The 21,490-nt window shown below is 39.5% G+C and overlaps 1 protein-coding gene across 1 annotated transcript in view; it reads right to left on the minus strand.

The window, feature by feature from the left end:
* Nucleotides 1–322: 322 nt before the first annotated feature.
* PRDM6 (PR/SET domain 6) overlaps nt 323–21,490 on the minus strand; it is a 102,702-nt gene continuing 81,534 nt past the window's right edge. Inside the window, exons 7-8 of the mRNA XM_039471452.2 lie at nt 15,965–16,141; nt 323–9,346 (exon numbers count right to left, since the gene is read on the minus strand). Coding sequence (XP_039327386.1) covers nt 9,232–9,346; nt 15,965–16,141 — 292 coding nt within the window. The 3' untranslated portion in view covers nt 323–9,231. The remainder of the gene's footprint in view (nt 9,347–15,964; nt 16,142–21,490) is intronic.

Below are 21,490 nucleotides of genomic sequence, written 5' to 3' on the forward strand. Positions count from 1 at the left end.
TTGAATCACATGTGAGACAAATGTCCCAGGGAAGGGCACACTGGATAGCCATCAACATAGTTGGCAGATCTTCCAAATGGGCCCACATGAACAGTACCTTATGATTGCTGTTAGTAGGGGATTCAAACACTTGTCTCTGTTCATCTCAATTCACATCTCAGCAAGCAACTCCATGTATTTACCAGAACTCTTCCATCCAGGGAGAACTGACTACTCCTTCAATTCTGTCCCCACTGGTTCCGTATAGGTACCTATAACCTCTATATTTTACTTATTACATGTTTTTCTATCACATCCAGATTTTGTAACCCACCATGTCCTATTTATTTTTGTATATAAGCACCTTAGCACATAGTAGATTTTTAAAATTATTTTTCAAGAGGATGTATGAATGGATGAATGAATAGGAAACATTGGTTGTCTATGGACAAGATGTCTCATCAAAACTGCTCAGAATCGTCCCAACCAAGAGGCTGAAAACTACCAACCACCGCCTTGGTTGGCCCTGCCTTCCACACATCAAGAGGTACTGAACTGAGCCTACAGCTTAACCACAGAAATAAGCTGTACGAGAAAAAAAGTCCATTTATGCTCCCAGAATACCCTTTCCTTTAAAAAAATATCCAGAATTAGGCTCAGATGCCCTGTGGATGCAGAATGCTACTATTCGAAAAGTATATCTTCACTTCTGATGTAATATTTTTATCGAGAAACACACGCATGTCATTCTTGGGCAGTGGAATAACCCTGTGCTACAGCAGAAGCAGCAAGATGAAATTCAACTTTTTGTCCCAGCTGGGGCTGGGTGCTAAGCTTGGCTACTCTGGGAGAGTCAACAGTTTTGTAGGATAGCTGCCTGGTATACATTATCAATTGCACGTTTATTATACTGGAACAGTTCTGGTACTTACGGAAAAGGACAAGTAACCTAAAAATGCAGTGTAAACCCCCAACTCTAAAAACTCCACCTTTTCAGTTGCTTAGACCAAAAAGTTTTAGAGTGATCCTTGATTTATCTCTTTATCTAATATCCAACATCCAACCCATCAGCACATCCTGTTCAATCTTCAAATTATGCCCTAAATTTGACTACTTCCTGTCACCTTCATTATTCCTGCCCTAGAAGAAGGTACCATCATCTCAGCTGCGTTGAAATCTCCTCCTACCCATCTCCTGTCTTCAGCGTGTGTTCTCCCACAGTCTATTCTCAGCAGAGCAGCAAAAATTATCGCTTTAGATCAGACAACATCCTGCCTCTGCTCAAAATGAGATTTTTCCCACCTCACTTCAGAGGAAGCGCCAAGTTCTCACAATGGTCTTCAAGGCTCTATATGGTCCAGCCCGCTTTGTCTCTCTGACCTTACCTCCTGCAATCTCCGCCTCTTTCAAGCCACTCCAGCATCAGTGTCCTTCTTGCCATGCCTAGAAGCCCACATATTTTTTCTAAGTGGAATTTTGTTTTCCAACAGAACAAGAGACAAACAGCTGACTTTGGCTTTCTTTCTGAGAGTTCCTAATCACTTAGATTTGGAAGAATCACAGCCCCAGGCCACATTCAGGGCAAGTGCTTTCTGCTCTGCTCCAAGACTTATGGGGTTAGAGGTCAAATACCAAGTCCAGCCTGCCACAGATTTGTGGCTGGGCCTCTGTGCAATTTCCTTGAGAAGCTGTGCACCCAACTTGGTTGGGCAAATGAGCATGTGAGCACATGAATGAGGAAAAGAGTAATCTTAAATGCATCCGAATAAACTGCAGGGCTGAATTTTAACAACCTTCCTGCAAGCTAGGTGTATTTTCTAGTTTATGCTTCCACAGCAAGAGTTTGTTGACTGCCTGCTAGCTAAGCTGCACACTAGAATCACACAGATGGCGCTTGAAAAATTACCGTGGGACTGGAAAGACAGAACCCAAGGGAAGATAGAGTCATCGTAAAAATGTTTTATTAATCAAATATATTTACAGTTCTTGGTCAATGATTTCTAAATGTGTGCCTATTTTTCATTTAAAGACAACTTAATCCTGGTAGATTCTATCACAAGAATACAGCAGCATGCATGATCTCATTGGTCCTTTGCAGATTTTTTTTTCCATTAAATAATGTGAGCTTAATAAAGTTAGAAAACTTTATTAAGTTTTACCCATTCTTACTGCAGGATAATCATTCTTGTCATACCAGTGGCCCTTACAGAGAACTACACACCCCTCATCACCCACAGTAAGCTTCTTCTCATTCTCTTAACTGACTCGTTTAAACTTTCCAAAATCCGAAAGGCAGATGTGAAATTGGGCATTCACTCTAACCATTTTACTTGGTGGAAAGTTGGAGAGAGATATTTCTATTCCAATAGGGAACATTTATAGCCCTAAACGTAAAATAACCACATTAAATAAATTTATACAATGTCCTAATAGCATCTAAATATCACAGCTCTATTAGCATGCTACAGAACTTGATACCTTCCTCTTGATATAATAAAATAATTAACTTGGGACATTAAGTTTCCAAAATAATTTTGCTGATCTCAGCCAAAGTTTTCCTTGATACCTTAGTCACCACCTTGGCCTCTGCACTGGAACCAGAAGAATGCTTTTTCATGAAGTACTTAGAATTGCTAAGGAGAATAATTTTGCCTTTGGCTTTTACTATTTCATTTTCTCCAGGTTGGGAGAAACTAGAGAAGTATACTAGATTGTTCAGAGAAAGTGAGTCTACAAGGGTTGATTTTGTTAGCATTAGACAATAATACCCACATGTGGGTCAACAGGGACCGTGGGTTGGCAGACTTTTGCTCTAAAATGGCTGTTTTCCCTAACATGTGGCGATCACCTGATACAGCACAGTTGTTTTTAAGCATGAAAGAGCTGTGCTGTAGAAATAGATCTCCAACTTGTTAAAGTTTATATCCAGACTGTTTTCAGCTGAGAGTGATGTGCCAAAGTGGGAGAAAGGCACCACCGAGGATGTCTTTCAAGGCAGGAAACAGGAAATATCAACTAGGAGCCCATGATGTTTGATGAGGAAAATAGATTTATCATTTCAACAAACAAATGTCCCCATTAGAATCACGATCTGGAGGAATAGGAAGCAGCATACATTGTGGTTTCAATATACCACAGTAAAGAATCGCCTTGTAATAAAGCCAGTTCATGAAGAAATTTTCTTCACTGACTTTTTGATCAAATCTCACCGTTTCATCTAAATTGTGCCCCAAGACTTGAACTGGTTTCTTGAGTACCTCATGCATGTAACTACTGTATTTCTGCCTTTGACAAACCAAACCTAAATGACTCCAGTCTTTCTACTTCACTGCTTTAAACCAACAGGCTAACCACATAAGCCCATATTCCTAATGCACACAACTGCATAATGACTCCATTGATGCCTGAAAAGTAACTCATTTAGCATTCAGTCAGAACAAAGGAAGAAAACGAGATTTCACTTAGCCCCACTGATGACGTGTTTTTACTTGTTGATGGTGTTAGAGCCTCATTTGCTTCTGGCTACTCTCCAACACTACCTGCCCTTCCTGCCTGTTGCCATTTGTCCTAATGTAGATCACACTTGAGAGGGTTATTTTTTTCTTTCAATGTGGAATTTTAGTTTCCTGTTTAGAAAAACAAAAACAGTGCCTGCCAGCAATGAAATATTTGAAGTTCTGTCCAGCAACAGAGATTTGGGGATGACAAAATCAGCAGCTATAACAATGCATATTTTAACAGCATTTTACCATTGTTTCAGCAAACATATTTTATAAATAAATTACACTTGTGTTTATTAATTTTTAAAAGCCCTTGTTCTCAAAAAAAAAAAAAGCTTGACATAGAGAAGTATTTTCCCCTTTTAACAATTGCCTCTTTATGGCTTTCATGGAGGAAAAAAACCAAAGAAGCTACAAAGCTAAAACTGTTCAGCATTTATGAGAAGGGGATAATGATCGTGTCTTTGTTACAGAGTTACTGAGGATTAAATGAGATAATCCACAGTAAGTGTTAGAACAAGGCCTGACAGTCATTGCACAATATAAGTTATAATCATTATCATCATTCCCATCAACATCTGTGGGAATAAGCTCAGAATGTCCTTATTTTTCCATTAAAATTTCCTCCACAGATTCTTTTCTAAGTGCAGCAGTAACATATTCAGTCTGTAGGAAAGACAACGCAAATGTTTCATGGCTTCACCCTGTTTTCTGACATTTATCAGTTTACATATTGATCTGATGAAACATCTGGCATTTATTATTTAAAAGAAGAAACTAAATAAAGATTTTAAATGTCAAACACAACCATGGAATACAGGTTAAACATCTGTGGCGAGCATTCCACAGATAAAGCAATATTCTTTTCAGTTTGGCTTCCATCTGGCCAGTTGTACCTGACAGCTGATCTTTGGGTTTGTAGAATGCAGTCTTGGGGAGAGCTGAAATAGGTGCCTTCCTAGGACCCTGTGTTGTTGTTTCGTGGTAGTTCAGATAAATGCTAGTGAGGGGAGAACCTTAAACTTTGGGTGGATAATCACCCAGGTATCTAGTCACCAAGTAAAATTTTTCAAAGCTCTTCACCTTACAAGGATCCTGACAAGCCAATGACATTTCTAAAACTTACTATTACCATTTAAAGAAGGTTATATCTCAGTATCTTTCAGAATTTGATGTCAGAAACTGATAAAGGATGTGGGAAATAAAAATTAAATTCACATCAATGAAGAAAAGGATAAACAAACCTTTTGGGAAATGTGATTATTTACTTTGTCATTCCTGGCCTGGTTTCTGCAGGCATGTGTAGCATTAATATGAGAGCAAGGAATTTGCTTCTAAACATAGGCTGCTGGGTACACCCAGAGTGACCCATTAACCCCGCTGTTCTGGAAATGCCCCACTTTGTGAGATGTGCCATGTTTCCCGTTTTAAACAACTCAATAGATACTTGCATCTTATATTTTAAATTAGAACAAAACAAATAATGATGTTACTTTTGCACACTGGGGACAGAGGCTACACTGCCAACGGTTATCATTAATGAGGCAACTGCAACCCATTCAGGGTCTCCGAGTTCCTTCCCTGAGCCACTCCAGCCCTGTCCCCAACTTCTTGTCTTATCATTGAAAGGGGGTCATAAAAACCCAAGGCCTGGGCTCTAATCCTGGTCTCTTGATACTGCTAACAACCAATAGCCCAATGAGTTAAGAAAAGACAACCAAGTTGTGCATCCTAGCTTGTTTTGCAATATGCCATCTTCTGGTCTCAGATGAATTTACCTCTCTCAAATACTCCCAGTTGGAACAATATCTTTAACTTCACTGAGACAATGGTCTAAAGCAGGCGTCCCCAAACTACGGCCCGCGGGCCACATGTGGCCCCCTGGCCACATGTGGCCCCCTGAGGCCATTTATCTGGCCCCCCGCCGCACTTCAGGAAGGGGCACCTCTTTCATTGGTGGTCAGTGAGAAAAGCACAGTATGTGGCAGCCCTCCAACGGTCTGAGGGACAGTGAACTGGCCCCCTGTGTAAAAAGTTTGGGGATGCCTGGTCTAAAGGACTAAAATATCCATGTTACTGGCAGCCACATAGGAAGAGAATATTATCATAAGTAGTTGCTTAAATAATGCTGCTTATGGTGAACACTTAAAATAGGGTCTTTATATAAAACAAGAGTTCAATAAATACTTGTTGAATAAATGAATGAAACAAACATTTGATTTTAAAATTGATGAACTGCTAAATGTTTGTATAAATCTCTGTATACCTTGACCAGAATGAAATCTTTACAAGGTCAAATTCAATTATGAGCCATATAAGGATACAATGATGTCATGATCTTTTTCTGTTATATAGTTTCCCAAGAAGGCCACATTTGAATGAACATGATAAAAAATGCACCAACTGAATCAAATTAAATTATACAAGATTAAGTTTTATAGCTTTAATTAGCCATTCAATAACTTTTTAGAAGTCTATCTCCTCCAAAAAAGAGTCATTTTTAAAGATAAAAACAAAACAAAAATGAAAAGTTTATCTAAGAAAAATGTATGCACATATCCTGGGGAAAATACAACTTTGCCTTGGGATATTGAGATTTTTCTAGAAATGCAAAGGTCTGCAGCTCCACCTCTCATCCTGTTGCACCTTGACTTTTACCTGGCATTACCCTTTGACTTAGACTCTTTGCTAAATAAATGAGCATACACTAGGATGTAAAGTCTTATTCTGAATATATATATATATATATATATATATATATATATATTATTCTGTCCCCATTGACAGAAAAGAGTAAAGAAGGCGTGCTTCAAGAGCCAAACTCTGATTCAGCTCTGACAAACTACCTTTCTCATCTTAAATATCCTTTCCTCAGTGACTCAGAGCTTTTATTCTCTTTACAGCACTACTAATTAGGAAGTTACTAATAAGAAAAACTAGCAAATCTTTATGACTGCAATTTCTACCACCCTTTTGCTGTATCCCGGGGGATTGTATGTCCACTTTAAACAGAAAAGGCTAAAGCAATTGTTAGGAAGTTTCAAGGAGGAACCTCCTCTCGAGCACACACTTTGATTAAAATCATTTCAGACCCAAATGATCTCAGTACCTGCTTCAGGGTTCGCAGTCAATGTCCAGGTGTAAGCCTGTCTTTGTGGACAGGCAGCCTAGGCTGGTCTGCTAGAAGCTGGCAATAGGACAGCAATATAAAAATTGTGAATGCGCCCACATGCCTGGAAAATTAGAGTATCCAATTTTCTATTTGTTAAGCAGAAAATATTTTCTAACCAAATTTGATGGAATATACATGCCAACAATTTCTCTTAATAATAGAGGATTAACAGATTTAAATGGAGCAGAACGCTAGAAGAGTATTTTGGTGTAAAGGTTACTGTCACATTCAGTGGAAGTTTGGGATCAGATAGCAAAGCCATCAGGGTGGCAAGAGAGATCATTGTTACAGAAACCCTTCTCATGCCAGATATCAAGGGAGGCGGGAAGCCTTCTCATCTTCCCCCGTTCTGAAGCTCATGAGAACTGAGTGGGTACATTGTGTTCAACTGTGCAATGTGGCAAATGGCTGAGCTGGATTTTTATACCAAATAAAACATATACTAAAAACCTACAGGTGATTCCCTATTATTTTCAAGAAGTTGGAGTAAATGTTTCAACCTCAATAAATGGAACAGCTTACTCATCTGTAGAATGATCTGTCCTTTTCTTACAGGTTTCAGGTTAATATGGCTACATTTCATTCACCCTTCCTGATGACACACATTGTTGGTAAACGCCTCCAGCACTTAGGGCAGGTAATTGTAAAACCAGAAAACATTCCTAACTACCAGAGAGAATAGTTTCAATCAGCTACTGCTATACAGCAGCAAAGATTCCTTACTACTTTCATGACCAGGAGATAGTAAGAACTGGAGGAAAATTCTAGGTGAATGGCTTGAGATTGGGCAAAAGAGGTCAGAATTGGCCATATTTCTCTTTATGGCCCAGGGTCCTAGAGATTATTATTATTGTTATGTGTGTGTGTGTGTATATATATACCCACATATATAAATAACTATAAACACTTATTAATGAGGCTCTGTTGAATTCCATTTAAAATGTGGTAGCTGGGGTGCTAAGGAATAGAGAAGCAAAATTAAAAGGAAAGAGATTTTCTGAGAGTCAGAGGCATAATAATAGATTAAACTAAACCATGCAGTATCCTTTTAGTAGTGAGTTCAGTTATGTATCTCATTTTTATTGAGGGAAGACAATGGGAAAGCTCAAAGACAAGGAGTTCCTTAAAAGACTATGTCCTGATATCAAGTGATGATGCAACTTACAAACAGAAATTGTTGCTATTAAACACTCTAGATAAAACTGAACAGTTTTTATCTAAACTGGCCATTGAGGTAGACAGTCTCTGAGATGCTGCCGGGAGCTCTCAGTGTTTCCCAGCATAGATCCTTTCATTAAATGTGACCCAATTTCATTGAGCACCACTGCTGGACTACCAACAAGCTAGCTGAAATTAAACTCACTTTCTAAGCACTCAAAGAATAGTGAAATTGTATACAAAATTCTTTCTCTTTCAATTAATCAATTTCGAGAAAAGAAAAGGTAATTCCACTGATAAAATCAGTTGCTCCTGGGCTATCTCTTCTAACTACAACCTTCTCCATGGTTCCTCCTCTCAAAGTCTCCTTGTCTGGGCTATTTTCACCTGTATTTGTAGAAATCCTCCCCCGACACTCAGGAGAGAGGAAAGGGGGCTCTTGGGGTTCATCCGTATGAGGAAGAAAGATAAAACTGCTGAAAGGTCCTTGACAATGGGATTTGGCACTATTTTTGTTCACATGATCAACACTTTCACAGAAACAACTAAAAAAATTACATGAAGCCTAACACCTTATCTCCAGCCTTAAATCAAATAACTTTATTTTTGTTTTCTTTTTTTTTTAAGCTAAAATGTTGAAAACAAACTTTTCTCAGCGAGCTGCTTCAGAACAATATAATGTATTATGAAGCTCCGTACATCTTACATGTTCTTGCAATCTTGATAGGACAAAATAAGTCCTCAACTTTTTCCTTTGAATTTTGAAACTGAAACCATGTACTTCCTTTTCCAGACTCTCCTGCATCAAGCCCGGGTTGTTTGGAAGAAACCGTGTAAAAAGTGCATGAGAAGTGAGCGTGGAAGACACGGAAATGGGATGCGTCTGGGGCTGAAGGTGGCACTGACTCCGCGAAGGCTCTTGCTCTGCTTCCGTGGTCCCCGCTGGGGCAGCCAGTGTCAGGCCAGGCCAAACCAACACAGCAGAAGGAAAGGCTGTACAACGGGTCCCCATGAAACATGCTACTAAAAAAAAGGTGCAACGAGAACCAAGTCCCTGTGCATTCTTAGTCACAATGGTGGGCAGAAGAACCCATATGATTCCTCCCTTTGGTATTAAATAACAGTTTTTAAAAAGCTTTTTAGAAACAAAGCAAAATACATGGTGGGACTGGAAATGTTAGCCATCCCAGGTTAGTTGTCCACCAAAATACGTCTCATCTCTAGTCATAAATAAATAATCTCTTTCCTGGTCTAACTTCCATGCCAGAATCAATATCTCTTAACATCTTACTTATTTTATTACTGCTTTTGGTTTTCTGGGACTGATTGAAAGTTGCTCAGAGGAAATCTTTGGTTTTGCTTAAGTGTCCATGACATTTAATCATGACTTTCCTTGCAGTTTAATTCCAACCAGTCAATCAGTTAATCCACTTCGATTGATTCTGGGCTCTCGGTTATTGGCTTGCACTCATTGGGCATCCGCTGGTGTCGGCTCAGCTGGGTGGCCTGCGTGAAGCTCCTCTCACACCTCTCGCACCTGGTGGAGGCAAGAGAGAAAATTGAGACCAGGGAGCTGGGCCTGCAGGGTGATGGGCTTCCTCTCATCCTGCCTAATCAGAACAGACACTCCAAAGTGGCTTCAGATTTTACCGGCTCAAGAGGTTTAATTGGTGGCTCCTTCCAAGGCCTGGATGCCTGTGATGGGACAAAGCCCGTCTGACGCAGAACAGAGGGATCTGTCAATAGGCAGGGGGAAGGTGATTTCTCCAGAGAGCCCTGTCCTGCTGCAGCTCTGATCACTGTCAGTTCAAATAGATAAAGAACAAAAAGAGATTTTTAGGAGTGAGCCATCAAAGGAGCAGCTTGTCTGCAGTTTTCTGCTCTGTAACCCCAAAGAGAAATTGATGACAAATAGAATTTCACCTACCGCTAATTTACAATCAGGAATTCTACTCCCCTTAGAACAGCGGCCAAAGAATGAACATCTTGGAATTTGGAAACTAGAGAAAGCAGTATGTTAGATTGCAGTGACTGTGAGGGGCAGTAAGCATGGTGGCTGCTTTTTTTGCAAAAGCTGGTTACAATGTCACAGCCCAACCAAACTTAGGGTTAAAATAATTCATAAAACTAGAGTTTGCAGTGGCACAGGTGACGGAATTATACATATGGGCTAGAATTAAGGGCAGTGTGTCCGATGAGGAGAAAATGTCACACTTCAAGATTTATCTCTACTTAACTTAAAGGAGAAACAAACAAACAAAGACTGTAATCTGGAGACCCTGAGTCCCTCCCTATCTCCCATGCCCATATCTTCCAAACAACCTTCCCTGACTAGCTTGGTGGCTACTCAATCTACAAAAAGCAGAACACACACTCAGAATCTAATGGGAGCCTGTTGTTCTTCTGTGGATGTTGTCCCTGGCTGCATGTCTGTGATTGTGTGTGTATATACACACACCCACAGATGAACTGTGGCAGCTGGCTGGGCACAGACAGTGACTGCTCCATCACTACCTCACTTACCTGGGCTGCCCAGAGCACTGGCCCAGCATCTAATACAGCTCAAAAGCCATCTTAGCCAACCCTAATGCCCTTTCCTCAAATCTTTGAAAGAAAAGGTATTTAAGAAGAACTACACATAATTGTCTCACTTTTAAATAATGCAACCTCCAGTTTGTGAGCCCCTGCTCTATGAAAGCTGTGGCAAAAGCCACCATGACATAGTAAGCGTGCCTTAACACAGACAAGAAAGCCACAAGCCCTGTTATCTGTTAGGCATTTCTCTCTTTCTCCTCTTTAGCACATTTTATTGAATACCCTGTCATGGAAATAAGTACCTATAAAATAGGACACATCCATCCACTCTGGGAATTCTTGCATGTTTTTGGACCTGAGGAGGCAGGAGCTTGACTTCGCATTTGGATTTTTCAGGCTCCTGTACCAGCGGAGTGTGTCAAGGGGAAGAAGTTGTGTTTCTTGGATTGTCTTTCAGGGAATATTTTTAGCAGCCAGTTCCACTGTTAAAAACTGCACTGTGATCTTGACAAATGTATAATGTCAGCTTTAATGTATCAGACCTATCAGCTCAATGAAAATAACTCAGAAGTATTGATCACCTAATGATTTTTGGTGTATTCATTAACGTCCGTGGGCAGCTCATCCCCTCTCCAGAGCTCCTGGAGTGCTGATGACATGTTAGCGAACTGCTGATTGTTTATTAGAAAACTGATTAGTTACTGGATTAGTGTGTCAAAATATACTACCTTTCACTGCTTGACAAACTTTCAAATTATTATATTCCTTTTTTTATTATCTTGAAGCTCTAGAATCAATTTCAAAGAGAGTAGAATATCTTGAACAATTGTGAGGAATGAAAATGTGCCCAGGTCACGGTTTTACATTTCTAATCTTGTGTATTAGAATATGAGGAATACATGAGTTGGTAGCTTAGTACTTCCTGTTAGGCAAAAGTGTATGTCTGTGTATAACATTTAAACATCCAGATCAGAAGGAGACATTAAGAGGAGAGTTACATTTTTCTCAAGTGTTTGCCTAAATGTACTGCAGATATTTACACACATGGAACAATTTGTTGTAACAGTCAGAAAATTTGTCCAATATATAGGGTAAGAAGAGTATTCCAGAAAAATCATTTCTAGAGCCATCTGCGCACCAAGTGTGAGTTAAAAATACAAGCAGATATGTAGAAATTACCTTAATTTATTTTTTCTCAGGGATTTCTCCTTCTTGAGGAAAGAAGGCTACTAGAAATAATATCTACGTGGTTTGGGAATGACAAGAATACAATTTATATATTTGAGGAAGTAAGAGCTAGATATAAAAATACTTTTTTTTAAATAAGGGAAGGACTTTAGTTTTATGTTCATCATCTTACATTTTAGAGAAGTCTCTTCCACAAAATATTTTCATAGTTTAATCAGCACAAGGACAGAAGTCAGAGCCAGACTTCACTTGGTTGGCATCTAAACTAACCCCGAATTACAATCCCAGATGACTGACTGGCAGGGGCATCTCTAAGCCTGGACTTCGTGCAGTGTAACAGAATAAGGAAAGAAAGATGCAGGTAATATGTCACAGGGGAGAATTGCCCTTGCACTCAGGGCCTTCATTGTGCCTTCCTTAGCGTAGGTGCTAATGCCACAGCCTTCAGGTGAGCATCTCAGGAAGATGAAGTGGAAAGTCTACCAAGTATTTCAGCAAAAAGAAATTCCTCAGCTTTCTATTATACCATAGTAAGCATCATAGACTTACTTATTTCTAAGGCTTGAGATCCTTCTTTACTTACTATGATGGTTGACTGGATTACATCTACAAGGAGCTTAACAAAGTATGTAAAGTTCTGTTACTACGGAAAACCTGCGAAAAGTTTTCTGTGCCTCTATATGTCACAAAATACTTTTTGAATTGAACCAAATTGCACAGGGCTTTGCATGTGTGATATGTTCAATACATATTTACTGATTTGCTTCTTGGATTTGCTTTAATTTTGCCTAGTTCTTGTTCAAATATTAGACGTCCTTCAGAATTTCCCTTGATTTTTTTTTCAAAAACTCTGTTTTTATTTTTTAATGCAGCAAGAACATAGCAATGAATGATTCTCCCTGCTTCTAACAATAATGAAAAACTCCTCCTAAGGAAAATCCTGGCCTGTTCTCAGCTTCCCAGATTCAGAAAGCCAGGCATCAGGCAGCTCACACAGATCCTCTCAGGCAGAGCAGAGCAGCCCACTGAAATCTCAAGACAAGGAGTCCTTGCTGCAAATAATCATTTTTAGATTGCCAACTCTCTTCCTTACTTCCTTCTTTCCTGCCTGCCTGCCTGCAATAAAATGCTCGGCCATTGCTGTTAAATGATATCTTGCTTTGCTCCTTGATTTCCATGACTTCCAGTATCACAGAGCAAACAAAGCCAAGACCTTCCATATGATCCTCTGATTTTTATTTTTCATACATGCTCCTTTGTCTTAGAAATCCTAAGTCCACAGCCTAGGGTAGCTGCTGACAGGCCCATCATCTACCCAGAACTTGGGAGATGGATTCTTTCCTTGGAATTTCAGCCAATCAGATATGAGGCAAAGCCTGGATTGAAACTCTGACCGCTTCACGCCAAATCTTCTCCAGCCTTCTTTGGATTGCAGTAATCTTGATATGCCTTCAAAAACCACTTCTCAGCAGAAGATTTTAGAAGTTGGAAAGGGCTTTCTCTGACGTGGCAGGCCCAATCGCAGCTCACCCCTGAGAATTCCGTAAAGGCCTTCTGAGCCCAAGACATACAGTTGAGGGTTGTGTGCCTTTACAAGATTCTTCTCCTTCTTTGAAACATTGTTTAAGCCAATACCCATTAGTTGAAGTAGTAAAATTAACTGTTGTAGAGAAACTCATTTTATTGACTAATCTTCGAGGAAACGGTTTTTTTGCATGTTTGTTTTATAAGCTTATAAAAGGATATCTTCATAATATTTACAAATATCCATAGGATGAATATCCATGAGCCATGCTTGGAAGATTCCCAAAATTCCCTTGGGATAGATCAATTCTAAAAGACCTGGTTGGATACACTAAAGGATTTAACGTGCCATTTCCTAGAGGATGTTTAAATCTTGCACTTTCCAAATAAGCATACATTCAGTTCTCCCCTGGAAATAGCTATTTGAAAATTTTTTTAAAATTACAGCAGGTGGCTGTCTAGATAAGAGGAGGAACAGAAGGAACTAAAACATATACATGGAATTTAAGCCAACAACCTTGGTTGTTTCTTTTTTCTTCCAGATGTAAGTAAGTATGATTACAAAATTTATTTTTGGAATGAGAAAAATACAATCATCAAAGCGCTTCAAATATTATCTGATGAATTAAAATTAAGTTAAAATGGCAACTCTATTGGAAACATGACAAAAACAGATGTTAAAGGAAAAAAATTGAGTGGAGTCAACAGGGTTACACGTAAGTAACACCTTAACATTAATAGAAATCTATTTCTCATTTTGACCCTGAAACCTCTTCAATTAATTACTAAAATCTATTTACACAGCAACAAGATAAAAATCAATCTGATTCTTGGCACTGTATTTGTCTGGCTGCCCTTTCTAATATAAGGGGCCAGAAGGATCCTGAACCCTCCTGTACCTCTGCTTTTGAAAAGCTCTCTTACTCAAAGGCACAGACAATGTGCCATTCACTGCCAGCGTCCTCCTCCATAGCAGTGATGAAGCCAGAATCTGGGAACCCTCCAGGACTCAGGCCAGAGGGCGATAACAAAGTACACTAGGCAGCATATAAGCACTGTTGATTGGGAACTCCTAGGACTGTGGTAGTCCATGCAGCCTTTTAGGGCGGATTCTAAAAGGATGCCCTCTTTGGGCTACTGCAGCCTCAGTGGGCACAGCATGGTTGGCATAGCACAGACTGGATTTCAGACCCCATCCTGCCCCCTTAGCCAGATGCTCTTATGCAGTGAACAAGCTGCGCCTATGTACAGCAACAAAAATGATCACTATTTTGATTATTAATACCATAAATTAAACCATGTTGGAGAATAGTTGAGAATGCTAAATAAAGTATCTAATTCTTGAGGAGAAGAGGGAAAATGACTGTCTTTGATGAGTTTCTCCCTTCACTGGCAGCCAGAGAGGTAGGCAGGACCCAGAACACAGGACTCTGTTTCCCAAGCTGAGCCTGGCCTCAGGCTGAGCACAACAGTGTGCCACAACAGCAGGTCTGGACGGAAAATCCTGGGTAACGAGGCTCTGGGAAGGCTTCTTGGCTGAGACTGAGCAAGGGGATTCGTCTCCTACTACCTGAATCATTTCCTCTCTTGCTTGATCTTGTCCTACAGAAGGTAAATAAGGGAGTAACTCTATGCTCTTTTAATTCTACTTCTCAAACAGAAAAAACCAGTAGAGCAAATGTGTGAAGAGAGCTGTAATAGGGTTGAACTGAAAAGAATTCATCACACAGACTGTAAAAACTGCCCTGAGACCACTGATCAAGCACACATGCTGACTCACACTCTCAGACCTTTCCATGTGCTATTTGAACTGCCAGAAATTACCTTCACCCACCACCCATATGTCTAGAAAGCTCCTCCTCATCCTTCAAAACATATCTGAAACACCATCTCTGTCAGATAGCATTGATTCCTCTATTTCGGTGCTACTCTGAAACATCATACATACATGACTTACTGTTGTACTGTTCATCCTATAATTCATTTATTAATTGGGCTTCCCTTTAGACTATGAGGTTTTCAAAGATGGAGGAGGGGAGAAGCAGCTAACCCTCATTCACCTTTATATCTCTTGTATCTAGCAGGGTGCCTAGCACAAAAGTACATACTCGGTAAATATCTGCTGAATGAATGAACACATATATAACTGAATGTGTAAATGAATGAATAAGTGAACAAGTGGATGAACAGACCACCTTGCATGACTCAGATGTCCACCATTTGGATGAGTGTGCCATGTGTAGAAACACACTCTCTTGCTCAGATGCCATTCCCTTGCCAAAGTCCTTAGAATTCAATTCCATCTCTTTCCACATTTCCCAAATCCTCAGATAGTCAATTTACTCTGGATTTGGCTTTTTCTTTTTTCACCAACATGGTAATTCTAAAGTCCAAAGTATACACTAAAAACTCACAAGTTGGCTGCTATAATAGGTTCAAACTCTTTAACATATAGAGAAGAGGATATATTTCATCAGAATCATGAAGGGTTCAAGTTCTCCAGGAAGGGATTATTCTGATGTTCTAAACTTGTGATCACCTTTCTGATTAAGGCTTACCGATGGCTACAGGAGCTCTATGTGGCTCCTAGATAAAATCCAGAAACATAGATCATCAGAGACCGAACAAATACTCAAATTATTTACACCTACCTCCTTATTTTAATGATGAGAAAACAGACCTAGAAGACTCATCTCAAGACCAAGGTTGGAAACTTGAGTGAGGACCAGTGTATAGGTTTCCTTACTTTATTTTTCAAATGTCAGACACTACACAAGGAAATTTGTTTACAGCCTGGACATTGGCCTTCCAAGTAGCCTTTGCCAGCTGGCTAAGCCGGGCAGCACTGTGCTGATGCATCTGGGAAAGGCTAAGAGAAAGAGAGGGTGGAGGGCTAGCCGCTACTTACTTGAAGGGCTTTTCTCCAGTGTGGGTTCGGATGTGGTTGTTGAGGGTGGTGGCCCCGGCAAAGGCACGACCACAGTAGCCGCACTTGAAAGGCCGGTCACTAGAGTGAGTGACCACGTGGTTCCTCAGCTCTGAAGGTTGGGAAAAGGACTGGGAGCAGTGGCCGCATTGGTAGGGTCTGAAACAAATAAACAGACTGCCTGGTCATTATTTTCTGCGTTGCTCAGTGGAAGTCAGAATCATATATATGACAAGGGGCCAAAACTTCTTGGTGACATTTTCTCAGTTTCTAAGACACAGCATAGAACTTTGGCCGCTGGATTCCCACTATTTTACTTGTTGCCACAGGAACAAAATTCACAGAGCTGCAGAGACACATCAATTCCCAAATGAATATCCCTTTCCAGTACTAATCATACCATTTTGGAAATCTCTGCTTTCTTATTTTTGTCTTCCCTCAGGCAAATGTTAGGGCACTTTTGTAAGCAGTGAAAGTACATACTTCATTAAGCAGAATGTTACAAGAGAAAATATATAATTGTCTCTTATGCTTCCATGGCATTTTTATCTTTTCAATGTGCTTTAAAATCAGTTACCCAGTTTAATCTTTACGATAATCCTCTGGGACAGAGAAAGCAGTTGCTATTATCTGTCAGTTCAGAAAACTGAGGATAAACTGTCCTCCCAGGACATAAGCTCTTGATACTGAGGTCATTCTAAGATGTTCGGACGTTATCCTCAGTACCAGGTAAACACGTAAACACGCAGGCAAGTCAGCAAGTTACACGTGTGTTTTAATAGATATTAAACTGTGGTGGACTTATAGCATAATCACTGGTTTTGCACAGATGTGTCTCTTGTCAAAGAAATCCTGACTTCTACCTACTATTTACCCCTCCAAATATTTACCCATCAGATCTTTCTCTTGAACATCACCTCCCTAGTTTAATCTGGCAGCAAAGCATGATTTATAGCAGCACAGAAATGATGGGATGTCACTATGCTTGCGGAAGGATGACTCTGGTGCAAAAGCAAATGGAAGGAAGTGGTGACAAATACCTGATAATTAGCAAGATTATCAGAGCACATTCTTCCCAGCTCATGAGAAGTAAATCAATTTTTGGTTTTCATAAAATAGATTAAAATTCTGTCTTCTCTACAGTTCTTCTGCTTACTTAAGCAGAATGTGATGAGTGATATAAAACCCAGGGAGTTTTCCCTATTCGAAGCTATTTCATATCATTCCTTGACAGGGTTCTAATTTGTTTATCAAAATTTTTGTTCAGATAATTAATAATCTGTCGTGAGGGATATTAACAGCATTCACTAAGCCCTGGCTTGTGGGCCAGACATTTCTGGCTGCATTTAGAAACCAGTGGCAAAAGCAGACTTAATTGCTCAACCTTTAACAAATGCATAAGCTCCAATGATCAGAAACCAAAATGAAGGGCCAGGAGACAATGGTGACCGAGCATGTACAACAATTCAATTAAGTGCAAAATAAAGTGTACCCTCTCATTTGTCAAGTGAACTGCTTAATTGTGGCTACTTGCCTCACTGAACACAAATACTATTATTTCACCAGGCTTCAGCACACTGAGCCCTGATTGTAGAATTTTTTAGCTTGATTAATAGCCCAGGATTGGTCAATAACTCAATACTATACAATTTTAATTACTTACATTTAGAAATCTATCTACCTGCTCTCAAACAAGTTTCAAAGAAATATATAAAAGTCTTTGGTAAGGAGTTTATCAATCTTGACAAATTACACATGCATTTTATGACAATTATAAAATAATCCTATGAAAGCCATTAAAATTATACATAGATGAAAATATCCTCCTGCCAAATCTGTTCTTTGTGGTAAACATTAACCTTAAAGGGTTCCTGAAAAAATAATTCTCTCAAGGTTGGATTTTTTAAAATGTTATTGGAGATTATAAACAAAATAATATATTAATATATGCTATATCCACTGACAATTGATTTTTCTGATAGTGAAGGGACCATTAACATTTATTAGCCTCTGGTTATCTATTTTTAATAGCTATCACAATAAACAATAAGCCACTAAATAAAACCAATTAATCTTTTCTTTTTTTTCTAACTCTGTTGTCAAAAGTTGGGGTGATTTATTTCTCACAGTCTGAAGTCAATCCATCCTTTTTATGTTAATAGTTCACGGTGGCAAAGATCTACACACAAGAGAGCAGAAATGACCACAGAGAGGCTTATTTTGAATTCTTATATCAAAGTAACACTAATGGAAGGCAAATCAGATTCTAAAACATCACCTTTGCCTGGAGCACCGGCCTAAGAGGCATGTGCTAGGGGTGCAGTGACCTACACGGCACAGTTTTTAAAACTTTGCAGAATTCTGTTGGAATGAATGGAAGGGCCTACAACAGTAGAGATGGGACCCCTGACTCTGTTCAGCTGTGGCATTTGGATAAGCATTCAACTTTTCTGTCCTGTTTTCTCATCTACCTGGTAAGGGGAGTGGACTGAAGATGCTGATCTCCTGCATCTCATCATGCTTGTTCTTGCTTTCAGGTGACCGACAAATGTGCATCACCCAAGAAATCTGTACAACACAGATTTCTTGCCTCCCAAGATACAGCAACACCAATACGATCTCTGTTCTCCATCACATCTACACGCTAGCTCCATATACATGGAGCTTTCTGTGGTTGTATGTGTGTATATATGCTCATTAGAATATGGAAAATTTAAACACATTGGTAAAAAGTTGAGAATTCAGAATAAGAAAATCTAGTACCAAAATACAGGACCAAACTTTGTTTTGGTTAATCTCAAAAGGCAAAACAATATTTCTTCATTGTTAGGTACATTGAAAAATAAGATTTTAGACTACCTGGTCACATTCACCTTTGCCAAGGCTGATTTTGTATAGAATTTAGAACCAAAGCATGTACCTCACCTGCCACTCTAATAGCAGTGCCTTTTTCAGCCTAGAAATCTATAGAAAGTTAGCCCATAGAAATTACAGAAGTCATACTGTAAGTAGACAAGATTCCTTTAAACCCTCTTTTCTTGTATTTTCAATATTTCCTTAAAAATATGAATAAAAGCAAATGATCAAAAAGTAATTTTAAAATCAATTATGTCCCCAGGGTTTCCTAAGGACACAGGAGCACATTCAAAAGTTAAATTTTCAGGCCCAACAGCAGAGCTTAGAAAACATTATCACTTTGGAATCTCAGGCATCACAACTTCTTTGGGGACAACTGGCCATAGGAGTTAAAACTATGTTTGCACGTTTCTATTAGCGCATCCTAACTCCACATCTCTTAATTTACAGCCAAAGGACCTTTGGGGCACAGAATTTGTTGTCATTACTCAGTTTTTTATTCTGACAACCAACATTCCCATTAATTTTCCAATGTCTGGCCAAAAAGTGAGAGTTACTTTATTATTAAACTTTCGGATATAATCAGTTCTGAAGTCCTGCCTTCCTTGATGTGTCATACTCAGAGACACTTGTAAGAACTGACATCCATGAGTGCTGGATTTAGCTGTACTATTCCCAGGATCTCATGACATTGAACAACTAAATGGGAATCTTTTTTATTTTTATTCTTTTCATTTTTTGAGACAGGGTCCTCACTCTGTCACCCAGTCTGGAGTACACTGGTATGATTTTGGCTCGCAGCAGCCTCAAACTCTTGGGCTCAAGCGATCCTTCTACCTCTCAGCCTCCTGAGTAACTGGGACAACAGGCATGTGCCATCATGCCCAGCTAATTTTTATATTTTTTGTAGAGATGGGGTGTCACCAGGTTGCCCAGGCTTGTCTCAAACTCCTGGGCTTAAGTTATACACCTGACTTGGCCTCCCAAAGTGCTGGGATTACAGGTGTAAGCCACTGTGCCCAGCCCCAAAATCTCCTTTTTAAAGCACTTTATTCTCTCCAAAGCATTTCATTCTTCTCAAAGGAAAGGCAATGAGCATGTCTCACAAAGTGATAGCATCTCATGACCACAAGTACCTTATGGCTTTTTTACCACTTAAGATCTTTAGTAGTACTGTCTAATGATGGAGCTGTTCTGTATCTGAGCTACCCAATACTGGAGCCACAAGCCACATGCAACTGCTGCACACTTGATGTGTGTTGAGTGCACCTGAGAAACTGAAGTACTATTTTACTTCATTCGGATTAATTTAAACGTAAACAGCTCTATATGGCTAGTTCCGACATACATATATCCAGCTTGATGAAAAAACAGAAAGGTGCTCCTTATATAAGAAAGAAATAACTAAAGAACAGAAACCACCTGGGTAGATTTGGGTAGTTGGCATATATCAATGCTGGTAAACGTTTAAGCAGAAAGAAGGCAGAGAGACAATCTTGTACATCCCCTGCTACTCCTGGTCACTGGCAGCTCCTTTGCCAAAGATAACTCCGGTAAAATGTGCAATTCATTTGCTTTGAATCTGTAATTGGTTTGGGGTACACATGGGAAAAGGATGAAACATTTAACAAAATTAAGTATGGTTTGGCTTAAAATTATTAATCCTGCTTTGATTTTTCTTCCATGGCCTCCAGGACAAAACGTGTTCAGTTGGGGCCACATTCTCTCTTTGCTCAACATCAGCCAGCCCAAGTGCAAATCTCCCAAGACTTCAAAGGGAGATTACTTAGGTCACTGCTGGCTGTGTGGAGTGAGAAAAGAACTTAGTTCTATGTAAGGAGAAAAATATTTCAGGATGGTGACAGAAGTGCAAGACCAAAGAGCCTGAAGAACATCAAAGCTAGAAAGGAGATAACCTTCACACTTGGGGCATGGGGAAAAAGCGGGACACAGAAAGAACACTGACACATTCTAAGCAACTATTATGTAGATGAATTCTCTCCAGGCCCCTCCTACCAGAAAGCCCCTGCTAATGTCATTCTACCCTCTGGTTCCACCACATTTCTTACAAATAATGATGCTTAAAACACAAACGTGAACAGGTGATGGTGTGCCCAGGCAGCTGAAAGCAGACTTGCTCTGTGCGGCACAGTCAAAAAGCAGAAAGGAAAAGAAAAGGGATACAAAATAAAAATCAGCATTATAAACAAACTTTCTGCAGAAAATAAAAGAGAACATATCTGTCAGAAAACAATCCACTGTCATTGAAGGCTTTGCTTACCCCTTTCTGGAGCATAGCCCCTGCCACCTTACTGCCCCAGTGGGAGTGTTGAGAGTTTCTGTAGAAAAAAAAGCCAGAAGAGAAAAGGGATTTCTAACTCCTGGTTTGAGCAAAAGCAAGAAAAGTTGCTTTGGCCTAGGCAATAAGCTGATGCAAAACCCAAATGTTTGTAAAGTGCCTGAACAAAATTTTGGTTGATCTAGATCTCAACAGCTTCCTCTCTTCGAATTTATTCAGGAAAAGAAAAAGTCAGTAACCTGGGAAAAAAGGAGGAAGAGATTTTCAGTTTTGTATAATATTAACAGAACAAAATCAAGAAATAATAATTCTGTGGCTCCTGGACCTTCATGGGTGTGTTTTTGTCTTTAGTA

The sequence above is a fragment of the Saimiri boliviensis genome, chromosome 1 (assembly GCF_048565385.1).
Source record: "Saimiri boliviensis isolate mSaiBol1 chromosome 1, mSaiBol1.pri, whole genome shotgun sequence".
Taxonomy (NCBI): Eukaryota; Metazoa; Chordata; class Mammalia; order Primates; family Cebidae; genus Saimiri; species Saimiri boliviensis.